General features: G+C 35.5%; 1 protein-coding gene across 2 annotated transcripts in view; it reads right to left on the reverse strand.

Annotated features, from left to right (window-relative positions):
- Positions 1-11,095: 11,095 nt before the first annotated feature.
- Positions 11,096-16,148, reverse strand: part of PTPRB (protein tyrosine phosphatase receptor type B) — a 77,360-nt gene continuing 72,307 nt past the window's right edge. For both annotated transcript variants that reach the window (XM_007422935.4, XM_025163204.2), the window contains 2 exons: positions 14,045-14,165; positions 11,096-12,339 (listed from right to left, as the gene is read on the reverse strand). In XM_007422935.4, coding sequence (XP_007422997.1) covers positions 12,317-12,339; positions 14,045-14,165 — 144 coding nt within the window. In that variant the 3' untranslated portion in view covers positions 11,096-12,316. The remainder of the gene's footprint in view (positions 12,340-14,044; positions 14,166-16,148) is intronic.

The raw sequence follows: 16,148 nt of genomic DNA on the forward strand, positions 1-16,148 counted from the left end.
TTTCTCAGGACTGTGTAATCATTTCTGAAATCCTGCCCGCCCCCCCCCCATGGATCACTTATTTCTTCCTCATTTTGAAGTCCAGGCCTACATTCCTTCACAGGGTTGGGTCAAAAAGTCAAGGTGGCAGGTGGAATTAAAGGCTTGCCCTTTTCCATGTGCATGGCATCATGTAAAATGGAGTGGGGCTTTACATGTGCAGTCATGCTCACTATCTTGACCTTTTTTTAACCTTTCTCAACACCCCCTCCCCACTTCTCATGCATGACCCTCAGGTCATGACATCATTCCAACCCTCCCCCCTTTTGTAAAAGGAACAAATGCACACAGTATGTGTTTTAAAACACAGGATGGTACTAGCTATTTTCCCCTTTTCTACTTGGAACAGAGGTGATATTTTTGTTTTCCAGGAACTACAGCTTAGGTGTAGGGCATTTGCTGAAGTCTGATTTTTTATTTTTATTTTTTTGCACTCTCCTGTTGGTTGGCTGGAAGGGGCACTGACTGTTCCCAGCTTGTTATCAGTGTTCTGAGGTTAGCAGGAATACAGATGATTGAACAGCTGGCATCAAAACACTTTGGAAGGACTGGGGACTGGAAATGGTGCCAAGTGAAAGTATTCAAAGATTAGAAGAAGCTAATACAAAAAAATGTAGTGGAATGCTTATCTAAATTTGCAGATGACACAAAATTTGGGAGGCATAGCTTGAAGACAGGAATAAAATTAAAAATGGTCTAGATAGGTTGAGAATTGAACAGAAGCAACTGTATGGAATCGAATAGAGACAGATGCAAAGTTCTCCTATTAGGAAAAAAGTTAAATGCACAGGCAGAGGATGGGGATGCCTGACAATGTGTAAAAGGGATTTCAAGATTGTCATCAATCATAAGCTGAATATAAGTCAGAAGTGTGATATAGTTACTAAAGGTAAAGGCAATTTTAGGGTGCGTCAGTACAAGTACTGTACAGTCCAAATCACAGGAAATAATTGTTCCATTATATTCTGGTTTGTTGAGGCAAATCAAAATCTGGATTTGACAAATGGCAGTGTTCAGCAAAAAGAAAGAAAAAACTGAACTGAAGGATGGTATACAGTTGAAAATTGGAATCTCATAAAATATTCACCCATGAAGGAAAGCTACAAATATCTAGGAATAGTCAAATCAGTTAACATCTTGTGTGGTGTAGTTAAAAAGAAAACCAGTTTAGAATATTTAGAACAAGTGCAAAAACTTCTAAATTCAAAGTTAAATAAGGAAAATTAATGGTCAAATTCATAAACACCTGAGCAATTCCAGTAATCAGTTATGCTGCTAGAAGAATTAAAGTGGACAGAGTTTGAGTTGGAAACCCCCAAAACTGATGCATCATGCATTGCATTCATGACGTGATATTGACTGACTATATTTAGCACCAAATAGGCAGCTGTGGTTTACTGCAGGTAAAATAGACAGTTGAAGAAAAATGTGGATATGAAGAAAAACATTACATGGCCAATACATGAACTGAAAATAAAGTGGACAAGACCAGCAATTGGCAATGGTTACCAGCTGGCCTCAGCAAGGAGGAAACAGAAGAATTAATGTTTGTAGTTCAATAATAAGCGTTACAAACAAAGCTAATGAAATGGAGGATTCAAAGTGTATCAGGCAGCAGCAGATGTAGACTTAGGATGCAACAAAATTTCTCATACAGACTATAAACAAGACCACAGAATATGTCAAGACAAAGTAGCCACTATAATTCATTTTTTCCAAATATGGTGTGAGAACAAAGTTGAAAGTTGTAGAAAATGATGGCGTTAAAATTTGACAGGAATTGTGCATACAAAATTTAGAACACATCATTGCTATTTAGAACACATCAGAATAAATAATAATAATAATAATAATAATAATAATAATAATAATAATAATAATAATAAACAGTAATTTTTGTAGATGTGGCAATATCCAGGGACCATAAAATTGAGGAAAAAGTTACAAAATGTAACTATCAAAATGGGTAACTATAGAAAAGATCTTGCAGTCATCCCTATAGTTATTGGTGCATTAGCAGAGTAACAAACAGATTAAACACATTTTTACAAGAACTAAATATTTCAGCTATATCAACTGTGGTGACTAGGCTCAAATTATCCTATTTTAGACACATTATGTGAAGACCTACCTCTCTGGAGAAGGCTCTAATGCTGGGGAAAGGTGGAAGGAAAGGGAAGAAGAGGATGACCAGAAGCCAGGTAGTTGGACTCTGTTACAGTGGCGATGAGTGTACCCTTGGGAGTCCTGAAAGAACAGGTTAGGGATAGATCGTCACGGAGAAAATCTATGTGGTCACTAGAAGTTGAAAATCACTTGATGGCACATAATCAATTAATCAAATGTGAATTTACAAAATTACCTTGCTGGGCACATATCTTAAGACATTATTTGGATAATTCCTAGATTCCTGGCTGGAACTTGCATTTCTAAAGAACAGTCAAAGATGTGATTCTTGCTTTTTTTTTTTTGTAATGTGTTATGTAATATGTAATGAATAAAAACATCATCATCATTATCATCATCATCATCATCATCGGAATATTAAGAGTAGTTCAACTGTGGAACAAATTATCCAGAATGGTGGTGGACTCCCTTGGACTCAACATGTTGAAATATGTTATATGTCAGGGATGTTTTGATCTGAATTCCTGCTCTGAATATCTTCAGAGCCCTCTATTCTAGGCAAGGCCACAGTTGTTGCACCAGCGTAAGCAGGGCAAAAGCCACCCTGTCATGGCCTCCATCTGCTATTCCAGCAAGAGTTGTGAATCCAGGATTCTAGCTCTGATTTTTTTTTTTTTTTTTTTGTGGGGAAGCACCCTCTGGTCCAGAACCAAAGATGGTATAATCCCAGAATCAATGGGCTTCTTGAATGAATTGCCACTCTGTCTTGCTTGAGTTGAGTCTGTGGCTGTTTTTCTCCATCCAGACCCTGACAGCCTCCAAACACTGGGTCAGGGCTTCCATGCATTCCCTATTTGGCCCAGGGTGAAAATGTATACCTGAGAATCATTCTGAATTTTGAGGATACCTCACCTCCAAACCAGCAGTTGACTTCTCCCAGCATTTTCATAAACATGTTAAACAGGATACGGAAAATGAGTGAATCCTGAGTCACATCAGGATTCACCCTCTCTTCCCTTGTGACAACTGATTGAAATGTCCCATTTAGGAAGGAATGGAACCAAAGTAAAATAGCGCTTCCAACTCCCAACCCTCTTAAGCAGTCCTGAAGGATACTGTTAGTATCAAAAGCTGCAAGATGAGGATAGTTATGCTCCGCTATCCAGGTTTCAGCACATGTCATCCATGAAGGTGACTAATGTAGATTCAGACCTGCACCATCTGTTTACAATTGTTTCTAATAGATTTGTCTACCAGCTGATGCATTTCAAATTGCTTTTAATATCCTAATTGATATACTTATTAGATCCAAAAGGATGGTGGCTCATTGCAGTCACTAAGCAGGACTTCCTATCACTTTTCAATGAATTTGTAAATTAGAAGTAGTTATCCACTTTTTGATTGATTAATTGATTACATACTACTAAGTCAGTGTTAAGTCTTAGAGACCACATGGATAGATTTTCTCTGGGAGAGTTTGTCTCAAGCTTTCCAAGTCTTCAAATGTACCCATTGCTGCTGTAATTCAGTCCATCCTCCTTGATATGTGTAAATGATTGTAAAGCCTATAGAAATATAGAATTTACTATAAGCTTGTCCTGAATACTCCCTCATATAGTCAATGCACTCAAAGAGAGGACTCTCTTGTCTAAAATAAAGCATATGGCTACCTTAATAATGAATCCCTGTTGAGAAATAACTGCAGGTTGCATAATTTGCTTATTTAAGAAAACTGCACATTACTGTTTCTTAATTTCTAATTGAATTTTGGTTAGTCATCTTATTTCAATAAAAAGCAAATCAGGCATGTGAAAATACATTGTTCACAGTCGGTTTCACACCTCCTGCTACATTTATAATGTCTGGTTGGCAAAATATTTTCTAGACTGGGATGAATAGAACTGAAAGAGAAAAGGTCATTTTTAAAACAAATTTCATTCTGAAAAGACTCATGTGTAAACCAGTAGGGCTGGAAACAATTCAGAATCTTCATAATCATCATCTTCACAATTTATTTTCTTTTACTTATTTTTAGATATTGAAAGGTTGTTGCTCCTGTAATTGCTGAGCACATGCTGCTTAAAGGCCAGATGGAACAAATTAGCTTGGTTTTTTCTTTCTTTATCAGAGGGGACAGCATTCAAGTGTTCCCTCCCAACAGTGATTCTAGTCATTTGCAGAATGCTAAGAGCAAACTGCCCCTTTATAGTTTTTGAAGACAATTTATTTACCAGTACCTTCTGATGTTTTGTTTCAAGTATGAATGACCTGAATATTAAAATCACATGTGTTAATTCTTGCTATGAACTTTAAAACGATTGCAAAAACTTGGTCTCTAAGAATTTGCTTTAGTTTAGTTGTTTTAGCTCCAATATATGCAGCACCCTGTATTCAGCTTGGTCCAAAATGATGGAAAAAAACATCTGAAATGTTCTTTTCAGAGGTCAACATGGCCTTCTATCCAAACAGATTTGAGTTTGAGTATTGACCTTCATTGTCATTTTGATTCTCTGACAGAAGGTAGTGATGCAACCGGTGTGAATTTGATCTGCATTATGATGCACATCCCCCTCCCATGTTAACACAAATCTCCTAAATGCCATTGTACTTTACACTTACCAAACTGGGAAAGTAACTATGGAGTCAGAGAGAAAGAGGAAGGCAAGAATATATGGATAAAGGTCCATAAACTTAGGTTTTCAAGAAATTTTGCCTTAAAGTCCATCAATTTCCATGTAATTGTGTAAGGATTAGAACCAGTGATTAAACTGTTTTATTTCATTGCCATGGCTATGTTGTAATACATGAAAGTAGACACCACGGAACAGCAGTGTAGGTTCTTGTGAGAGATTGAGGTAAGATGGGAAAGGAATAGAGGAGAGAGCAGACATAGACAAGAGATAGAGGGCCAGTCTCTTGGCAGCTTATCTCATAAATGACAACTCAACCCAGGTAAGTAAGAAATCTAGGAAGAAGCATTTCCAATCATTCAAAGAGACTCTGCCTTAAATAACCCATTGTAAACAAGGGTGGGAATCTTTTCTGTCCATTTCCAAGGTTCTATATTTACCCTAAACAAGTGTTCAAGCTATTTTGCTACTGGACATGGGACAGAGGGCCTTTCCTGCTGTACAAAAGTATGTACTTCAAATGTGAGTGCAGCTATGATTGGGAACATAAACTCTGAACTAGATTCATACTTCACTCTAGTAAGAATGTATTTTGTCTGATTCTGGCTTAGTGTGTGACATTTGAACTAAGGCAATATGGTTTGTAAAATAATGGTTTGTGGCTAAAATGTAATGTGTGGGCCAGATCATTAAGATGTGTTTAACAAACTATGGTTAAAACCAATTATAGTTTAAAGGAATGTATAAATCTTGCAATTAGTGCCTTTAACACAGTTCTTTGCCTGTTTTTTTCAATAGTCCTACTGTGGCCAAGTGAAACTAGTTCTAGGTAAATGTGGAATCTAAGACTTAAGTCTTATATAGAAATGTTTGGAAGCAATTCCATTAAAATAATTGAAATTTATTTACAAGTTAGTTATTTAAGATTGGACTTTATTTTTCTGTTGACTACAAATTATGAGAGTAAACATGCTCTGATGGAAATTAATAGGTGTAATGCAGTTCTTAGTTGTTTATCTCAAATTCAAAAAAATGAAACTGACTGATTTTACATTCTTTAGACATTGATGTTATATCTGATTACTTAATCAAAATTTTAATACAAAAGCAGCCACATAGAACATGAAGACTTTGTTTTTAAAAAGCAATTGTTTTATTTATGTTTTATTCACAAAATGTGTGACATGTGCTCAGGTATATTGGATTTATTTCAATATAAAAATAAAATATATAGTTTAAATAAACAGTTGCCTTCTGTTGTTAGGAACAGTAGCACAAATATGAGTGCAGAAAAATGTAATGTATTCCCAAATATTTTTTCAAATTTTAAGAGTCAGAATAGAATTTCTTGTGTTTATATATGTGTATACTTGTGTATATATATACTTGTGTATACATCTGGAATACTGATGGGAATACTGAAATGGGTTTTATTTCCCATTTCTATTCTTTTGCTCTCCAATAATGCATGGAAAATTAATCACTGTTAAAGATTATTTTTTTACACTATCAAAAATTAAGTGAGTCTGTCCAAGGCATTATTTTCTCCTAACGTTTTCAGAAATCATCTGGTGCTTTTGTTGTTGTTGTTGTTTATTCGCTCAACATGTAGAAGGAATAAACAGTTTTCTGCTGATGGTTTGTGAATTTATTCATTTATTTCAATGTATGTGGTTGCCTATCTCAACCTTGTGACTTTGAGTGGTGATCAGTTAAAAAGATAAGATAACAATAATACCACAATAAATACAAATCAGCAGGCAGGGTAAAAACCATCATAGACATCAACACAACTATCCCATGGGATATATGCTCCAACCCCCATATATTCTGACCCCCATGCCTGGTGGAATAACCAGATCTTCAAAGCTGTCCAAAAGGCCACCACGCTTGGGGCTAATCTAATCTCTAGGGGGATTATGTTCCAAAGAGCAGGTGCCACAACAGAAAAGGGTCTCTTCCTAGGTCCACCAGGAATACTCCAAATGTGTACTGATGGTGAGGTCCCGCTTAACAAATCTCATTACTCTTAATGGGTTTGGTCTGAATAGCCGTATGGTTGATAGAATGGCATGGAAACCTATAGCCTAATGTGTTTTTATTTCTTTTTAAGTATCTTACAGTACATACCATTTTTTATGCCTGAGGTTCTGCTCTTCAAGGCTACTCTATACATTGTTACATAAAACACTAAATCACTTTTGATAGCATTAGGTTGATCTTGTTTGGTTAAACCCATGCTTATGTAAAGACATTCCTAATATCTCAGGTACTGAAATGAGAGACCACTGGGGGCATTTAGCTCCTTGGAAACCATAACTTATATGCTATAGGACTGTCTGAAGATAATAATAGTGCAATATTGTCTCCATTTGCCTCCATAACCATTTTTGTAAATGATTAAACGATCAAATATGTTAATCAAGGCTGCCCCAAAAATTGTTTAATCAGTGCAAAGGTGGCTACAGCAAATAGTATAATTTACAAATAGTACAAATTGCCCTTTGCAATCTCCTACTGTCTGAGAGTTTCAAATTTTGCTTTTATGTCAGTTTTTATGTTACTCTTAAGGATTGGCACTGCTGATTCAAATAGAATATGTTATACTTTAAAACTATGAAGGTCTTTACATTTGTATTGCACAGAATCTTTTAAAACCCATACAATTAAAAGCTTGTAGTTAGATTCAGAAACGTACATATGCACACACACACTCATATTTAACTAACATTTTTGTCCAATGCCCATAATTTCCATTCAGACTCCAAACTCATTTACCTATTTAAATATTGTTTTTTAAATAATTTATCAACAGAATTTTATTTTTCAACTTAAAGTGGGAATTTTGTGGACTGGGTTTTAAACAGGCAAGAAAAATAAGTCATTGCTGTTATTGCTGTGTTATTTATAAAATGAGATAATGACTATTTTCTCTCTCTCTTCTATATAGCAAAAATGCTTCTTGTAAACAGTGTCCTTTCTAGGAATTAAAAGCTAATAAATACTGGATTAGGCATCCCAAATCATACTGATTCTTAATCACTTTTGTGGTTTGTAATCACACACCTACTTCCTTTATGAATAACAATATGGTATTTACCAATTAAGTATAGCTCATAAGAAGTTCTGGATTGCTAAATACAGCTTGCCAAATTAGTTTTATGTTTTGGGACCTATGTATAGCTTGGTGTGTGCTAGCAGTTTCTAGCGGGCAATATCTATGATTTGAATAACATCTACTAACAGAGAATCTGTTGGGCTGAATTTTCCCCCCACAAAGCTGCGGACTCGTAAAATGGAAACTCTATTTTTTGTGAAATGCTTTATTGAACAATTTTTAAAATCCTATTTAAGTGGTTGTAAAGCAGTGTTCAGTAATCTCTGCACTGTGTTCTACATACACATAGAAGGTAATTTGCACAGCACAAAGGGATGCTGGATTTTGATGTAATATTTACATGCTTTTTCTCCCTTATTATGTTATCAATTGTGCCTGGAATGTTGCTGATGGATGGAATCAGTCTACTTAATTCTAATGACATTTTAGCATGCAAAAGCATTCTAAATGCCATCCATCCTTTCATTCATCCTGTACTGAATAGCTAAGGATGTTCTGTTAACCCTACAGATGTTCACATTTATGCAATCACAAATACAACATGCAAACAATAGTTAACATATAAGTTGGGAGCCAGAGGCTGATGTAGTCTTATCTGTATACATTGGACATACAAAGGAGAGAAACTAGAAATGAGGATTGCCTTTTGTAATCTCTGATAGATGTTGTAAGTAGTATATACAATCCAGAATGCTTGCCCCCACATCATATATTGTTGAATTTGACTGATTTCCTCAGCAGAAATAATTATATAATTATACTAGACACTGGGTATAATTTATACAGTACTGTTGATATTTCTTCAAAGCTGCACACTAAGCTGCAATTATGTTATTGGTAATGAATCTCATTTGCTATTTTGCTGGGAAAACAGGTTTGCTGATGAATTCAAAGACGCTTAAAGTTTTGATTATTTCTCATTGTCTTGCTATTAAGTAAATAGGGAAGTTGTTAGCATTTTAAATGTAACTTCTTTCCAAATGCCATCCTTTTTACGTCTCCTTTGTTGCAGTATGAACATGTTTGATTAAGTGCCAGTGTTTTGCTGTTCAGCTATCCTGGTTGTAGATCTTTTCTCCTCCCCAACTGCTGAGTTAAAGTGTTTGTTACTTTTGGGGAGAGAGATGCATGTTTTTCTCTGCTCCCAACCACCCCATATGTTTTTGTCCATGTTGAATATGCAGCCTTATGAAGTGTGCATAAGTGTACTCTGGTAGTGCAGAATTTCACATTTGGAACTTACTGAGAACAATGCTATTCTCCAGTCTTCACTTAGTTTCCTCTACTAAATGCCATGTTCTGGCTTCATGATTTTGAAGGGATATTATTTCCAGACTGAGAAGAGGAATGATATTATACAGCCCACGATTCAAAATTATATTACATGCATACTGTATCAAGGATGTCAGACTATATAACATAATAATGATATCTATAATGATTAAAATATTCTTACTGAGGCGAATGTTCAAGCAACCTAAGAATTGAAAGCAGGTTTACATGGGGACTGAAGCATTTGAGAACTCTGAGAACACTATGGAGCCATTTAATCTATATAAGAAATGTAGAGTTTGTGGATTCTGTAGAGTAAATTCCACTTTAGTTTAGTTCACATTTTACAGATGCATTGTGGGAGTTTTCTTTCAGCTAGTCACTGCATTTTGTTGTGGCAAAGCACCTGGTCTGCAAAGTGCTAAAAATGAAACAGCATCTGCTCCATCTGTCTCCTTGGTGACAAGGGGATCGTGCTGGTTCTGAATTCCTTCTTCTCCCATGTTAGACACTTATTCTAAATTTAACTTTGATTTTTTGCTTATAGGAGATTTCACCCAGCTGATATAAAAAAAGATTATGGATATCTGATTTACACAGCACAAATCCATAACAGAAACCTGTTCAGTTTCTAGCATTTTCCATTCAAAGACCCATTCAGTACTTCCATTCAACTCTTCCATGTTCCAGCCAAATAATCTGAGGATAGCATTGTACAATTCTACTGTTCTTTCACTACTATTCGATCACACAGAGAGGGCATGCTTCGGACCCCCTCAGTGAAAGAACTTTGACTGGCGGGGTCCAGAAGGTGGGCCTTTTCTGCGGTAGCCCCCGCTCTTTGGAACATTCTGCCCCCGAAGGTGCGATTGGCCTCCTCACTCCTGGCCTTCCGTAAGGCTTTGAAGACCTGGTTCTGCCACCTGGCCTGGGGTGGGGAGGGAATACCTCAAGCATGGGGATGGCTAGCCCCATAGAGGCCTTCTGCCTTCAGCCTCGGATTTTTCATCCTCTTGGACTCTCCTTCTCCTTTTTAGGGATGTTTTTAATTAATGTTTTATGTATTTATATTTATTTATGTTTTTAATGTTTGTTGTGAATCGCCCAGAGTTCCCTCATTGGGGGGAGATGGGCGGTTGAAAAATTTAATAAATAATAACAATAATAATAATTCTTTTAAATACTGAGAAGAACACTAGCAATACTGTCTGAAAACCTGAGAATTATACTAACTCCTTCAGGTTGATCATTCTAATATTCCACCTAATCAATTTTTTAGGACAATATGTGTTATTAGGGAAAAATGTTTTCCTCTTAAAACAGAACTTACTATGAAAGCATCAGATGAACACTTCAGCAATCAACTATAATATATTTGGAATTTCATGAAAATAATTAAATGTGGTTGTGTAGTGGGACAATATATAATATTCTCATCACCATTAAGTTACCTAGACAGTGCCCTTCCCTTTCTGAAATAACCACCATCAAGGAAATATAGGTCCTTTGTTGTAATACTTGATTTGTTACAGAATATCCTTAAGGAAACCTCACAGCTTTCCTGCTGTTTCAAGGTTTTGTTCATTAAGTAATTTATTCATTTACCTTGGAGAAAGCACCACTAAGTCAGTGAGACTTATTTCTGAATAAATACATAAAGGAATAGGCTGGAATGCTTTTACAGTGACATCACCTTTGATTTCCTGCTAGTCTTATCTACACTTATTTATAGACTTTTTTCTACTGTTGCTATTTAAACCTGATTTTTCTCTTGTGTATTTTACTATAAATGTTAAGCTCAGACATCTTGCTGGAAAGATGCAAATACATGCAAATGAAGTAAGCAGAGAAATAAAATTCAACTGGAGTTTTGAACATTATTCAGAAAGATCACGTCATGGGAGGAAAATGTGAATAAATCCATCCATTTATATGCATGCAAATCCAATGTATCTTCTTCAGGAAATAAAACCAAATTTGCAATGAATGTTTTAAAATCATAAAATGGCTACTGTTAATTTTCTTTTGCCTACAAAAGCACTGCCTGCATACAGAGATGATGAACAATAAATAGCTTTTACATTTTTGTTAGGTTGAGGAAACCCTTTCTTTCAACATTGGATGGTCTTTTATCAGGTTAGGGTTTGATCTTGTTGAGTGGCCAAGCTGTCTGGAAAAAATTATCTCAGAAAGCTTGTAAGTCTTCATACAAAGCTTCCTATGAGTTGTCAGCAGTTTTTTTTTTTTCTTTATGCTTAAAGTCTAGCAGTAAAAAAGTTTGTTCTAATCCCTAATTCCTAGCAGGAACGGAAAGTTAATTGAGGAGCACAAAATGAGCCCCACTCTCCTCCCTTGCTTCTGGCCATGTTTTACCAAGTCACCTGGAGTGGCCCAAGACATATTGTTGCCTGAAGTGAGGATTTCACTCTTTCTCCATAGACAAAAAACAACCAGATGGGCAATGACTCTGACTACATCAGGGCAATGAAGCAACATCCGGCTGTGAATCTGGGACCAAGAGCCTAGCTTTGAAAGCAAAGGGAAGATCATGTGGCAGACCCAGCTCTGTTGACTCTGCCCCCCATGCTTTTTGAGATGGCAAAGAGTCAACTGGACCATGAAGAAAATGGTATATTTCTGCAGTTAGGTGGGCTCTCAATAAAGTTATTAAAGCAAAACCTAGTATTTTCAGAAGTCTAGGAAACCTGACTTTGTTGGAGAACTTGCAGTTTGTATTTCACACATACACAACAGATGGCTAGATCAAGATACAAATCATACTTTAGGCTTAAGGGACGATTTGAAAAAAGTTAATCACATTTATAAGTCTTGATACTTTTTCCACATAAGATAGTTTATAGGGAATATTTCATTAAAATAATTTTAACATAGAAAAATAGTATTATCTGAAGAATAATAATATAGATAAAACGTATATTTACATATCAAAAAATATTTATCTACAACAATATCTATTATATTTAAATTATGTATTTTAAAATATCACCAGACCAATAAATTATCCACAGCTTCAAACACGTCTGGCACTTTTGTAGTGCATAAAATATTTTTAAAACTTAATTTAAAAGACCCTAACAGAACTGCAAAAAAGCAGGAATCTGTTCGAGCTTTAGTGCCTTGAATAAACAGCATCTGAAACCAAAAGAAAATTGCAATTAGAAAAGCACAAAGAATGGTTTTGTGTCCATCTTTTCAATGTAAGCCAGTGAACACATTCTTATGAAATTACAGTAGTGATTGTGTAGACTAAAATATATTAATAAATAACATAACATCATAAACAATACAGAACTGTACGTTCATGTAAGAAAGCAACTATCTTAGAAAAATGAACAAAATATTGAACTTTTTGTTTCCTACTACAGGAAAAGCAGAGATTCAAGAAAAGGGATTCTTTCTGACATTAAGAGAATGTGATGAGGAAAAACATACATACTGATTTCCTGCTGTTAAGACAGTTACTATATACATAGTACCTATACAGAAAAGGTGGATCACTAAAATGGTGGTGTCTTTTGGGTTATCTACATTAGAGATTCTCCTGCATTGTCTAAATAAGTTGACTGAGAAGCAAGCTATACAGAGTTCCCAGGAACTGTGTACATTGCACAGTAAAGGATTGCTGCTATAACAGAGAATTTTGAAACGCTTTAAATTGATCACAGAAAGAATGAAAAATCATGAGTTAAACATGTCTCTCTCTTTCTCTCTCTCTCCCTCCCTCTCTCTCTCTCTCTCTGTGTACTATGTATTATGAGATTAAACACAAAATATTACTGAATTAAGTTCATTAATCTCCTCAGTACAACTCCACTTAGTATAACTCAACAAGGCTGAAATAATATAGGTTCCTGGCTAATTTACAGGATGTTAATCAAATAGATTGTGAATACACCACAGGATTTATTATTATCTAGGTCTCCCCTGCAAGGTATAAAATGGCAAGAATTTTAATTCTTCTGTGTGTGCCCTCCCACTGGAGCACGATGTTAAGTGTGGAAAGAGAGAAAAGCAGGTCAGTGTTTTCTATTAAGATGACTTGTTTGTATAGTAAATATGTCAGATTTTGTTTGCACAACATAATCTCCAGAAAAGGTAGACTTGGAAAATACCAAAGTGTGGTATCACTGCATGAAAAATAGAAAACAAGACGACTAGTTTAGCAATATACACCTCCTTGAAAGTACTGGATGATGGTTGGGATGAACCTCTGAGCTTGAGAATCTTTTAAATCATAGAAAAGCATCACAGTGGAATAAAACTCATTCACTAAATTTTATTGATATCCAGTTCATTGAAAAAGTGGGTCACAAACATATACCTGTTTCAATGACACTACTGATGGACAACCTGAACAGAACAAATATCTGTTACAGCAGTAGATCCAAAGAACCAAATGAAGAAAGAAAGTAACACTCTGAGAACCAGTGCACCCACTGATCTTGCTTTCCTCCTCAATTGTCAATTGTTTTACATGACAAACAAACATGCCAGTAATTTACAGCGAACAAACTCCCAGCTCTCCCCAAGCATGTGGATTAGGCTTCCACTCAACCAGTATTTAAGAAAATGGTATCAACACATGTCTTTCACCAACCTTTTCACTGTTACTGATTTTAATTGGCTTGATTTTACTGTTGTGTTTGTTGATTGTTGTAAGCCACCTTGAATGTTTGTACAAACAGACATGTGATGTTATCATTTTAATAATTATAATGATACCAGGAAGGAGAGAGAGAAAGGGCCAAAATCACTAACCAAGACAAAATATTGATGGAAATTATTTATTAAGCATAATCCTGTGACTATACTTAATGCTCATTGAATTCATCCTTACCTCTGGGATACTCTGGATTCACATTTTCATATATTGGGAACAAAGGGTTTTCTTGCTCACTGCGTAGTTTTCTTGCTCTTAAGACATCTCTTACACACTGATGTAAATATACATATTGACACTAAAATGAAGAAGGAGCAGGTATCAAAACATAGATGTCTTTCCCTATAAACCCTGAGTGGGTCCATCTCCAACATGTTTAAAGCATAGCTTACTGGAGAAAGTCCAATCTTGCCCCTCGTATATGCACTTACTGTACCTGCACAAGTGAAGTTGTGAGTGGGGATAAATTTGCTAGTAAAGAATAGGAGTTGCAGGATGAATCACAACATTCTCTTATATAACATTTGAAAGGGAGACTAACATTCATATACACTGCATTGGATAGATCATGATAGGTACTCCAGACCCAGTTCTATAGTATTACTGAAATATGAAACAAAGACATTGAGTAATTTATTCCCATCCCATTGCAATTCTTTCTAGTATCCCTTCTTATTAGGAACACCTGGCCTCTTGCTTCAGATATGTAGAAGTGGGAAGGTCCTAGCTGTGACGGAGTCTTTGTTGTTTCTCTATTCCACTTGGATAATAATAAATTATTTTTCTAGTTCCAACACATTTAATGCTGAATTCTCAATGTAGTTTTAAAAAATCCTCAAAACCTAAGTTGTTAATATACCCTCCCCTTTAATATATTAATTATGAATAGGTTACAGTAGCAGAGGATAGCAGGATTCTAGGGTGACAAAACTGAACAATAACTATCCTCTATATTTGCTCAGCTGATCCACAAGTGTCATCTCTCCCGACTTTCATCCGTGAAATAAGGATTGTGCATAAGCTTTTCTCATCCAGTTTATCCCGATTTCTCCTGTTCTCTGTTAGTTCTGTACTAGATATGTTGATACAAGATGCATACTTTCCTATATTTATAATCTTCATGCATAATGCATGTATAATTACAAGAAAATGATGTACAACAAATATAGTTGCCCTAATCAATAATAATGCTACTTTTAGGATTCTGGCTTTGCATTATGTTCCATAGCATGATTGTTCACTTGTCTTAGGCCACAACTGTATTTTTTGCTAAAAATAGGAAAATCAAATCCTATATTATAGTTACTGACTAAAATTGTGTACCATTGGATTGCAACAATTATATGATACAAAGAAAGAAAGAAACAATTAATTGTATAAAAATTATGATAAAAAGCTTAAACATTTACACATTGTTTCTCTGTTTCTTTTAGGGTCTAACTAGTGATATACCATTATATGACTGAGTTCTCTGCACTTTTTTCCTTTAAACATAACAATCTGCCCATCTCATTTTGTTTTCCACTCATGGATAACTTGCCAGGTAGATTGATCTCCTCTTTTAAATGTAGAAAAATGAGTTATGGCAAGACCTGCTTAATTAATTAATTAATTAATAAAGCACATTGAGGTGGAATTCTGACATCACAGCTTCAAAGTAACAAGCTCATACCTGTGAGCTTCTCTGGGTGAACATCCTACTAGATCTCTGCCTGTTTATCTGATGGTTTTCTGAGCCCTCATATCTGAAGCATGTCTTGTCATCTTTTGAAACATCGTCTCTCTCTTTCTCATTAAGACTAATGCCCTGAAACAGCAATCCTATTTCATCCAAGGGAAAAAGAATCCCAACTTATTTGTCTGATGTACTTCCAGATACCTGTAAATTATCATTTATACAAATGGATAATGAATTCAGCTTTTTGCCAGAAATTGTGAAAATGGTTTTAGCATCCTTCCACCGATTATAAAGCACTGCATTGGTGCTATGCTGCTTAATAATTATGTGGCAATTACTTTCTTCTCAGAGTTGAAAAGTTAAGTAATTAAGCATTCATATCTGTAATGATGAAGGTATAGGAAATAATAAGTCACAGCTCTAAGTGATGCTGGTGGCATAGAAGATTAAAAACATGAAGAGTATTGCCATTGTTGTACAAGCTCTCCTCTGATCAGTGTCAGGGGTGATTAGAAAGTCCCAGGTTTTGCAGCTTTGAAGTCCAGGAACTCACTTAACATTTTTTCCTAAGCTGATGATGCAACAAGGGCTGGATTTTCCATT

This window comes from Python bivittatus, unplaced genomic scaffold, assembly GCF_059951505.1.
Source record: "Python bivittatus isolate LINGU-HERP-01145 unplaced genomic scaffold, Pbiv_v1 ctg000330_np1212, whole genome shotgun sequence".
NCBI lineage: Eukaryota > Metazoa > Chordata > Lepidosauria > Squamata > Pythonidae > Python > Python bivittatus.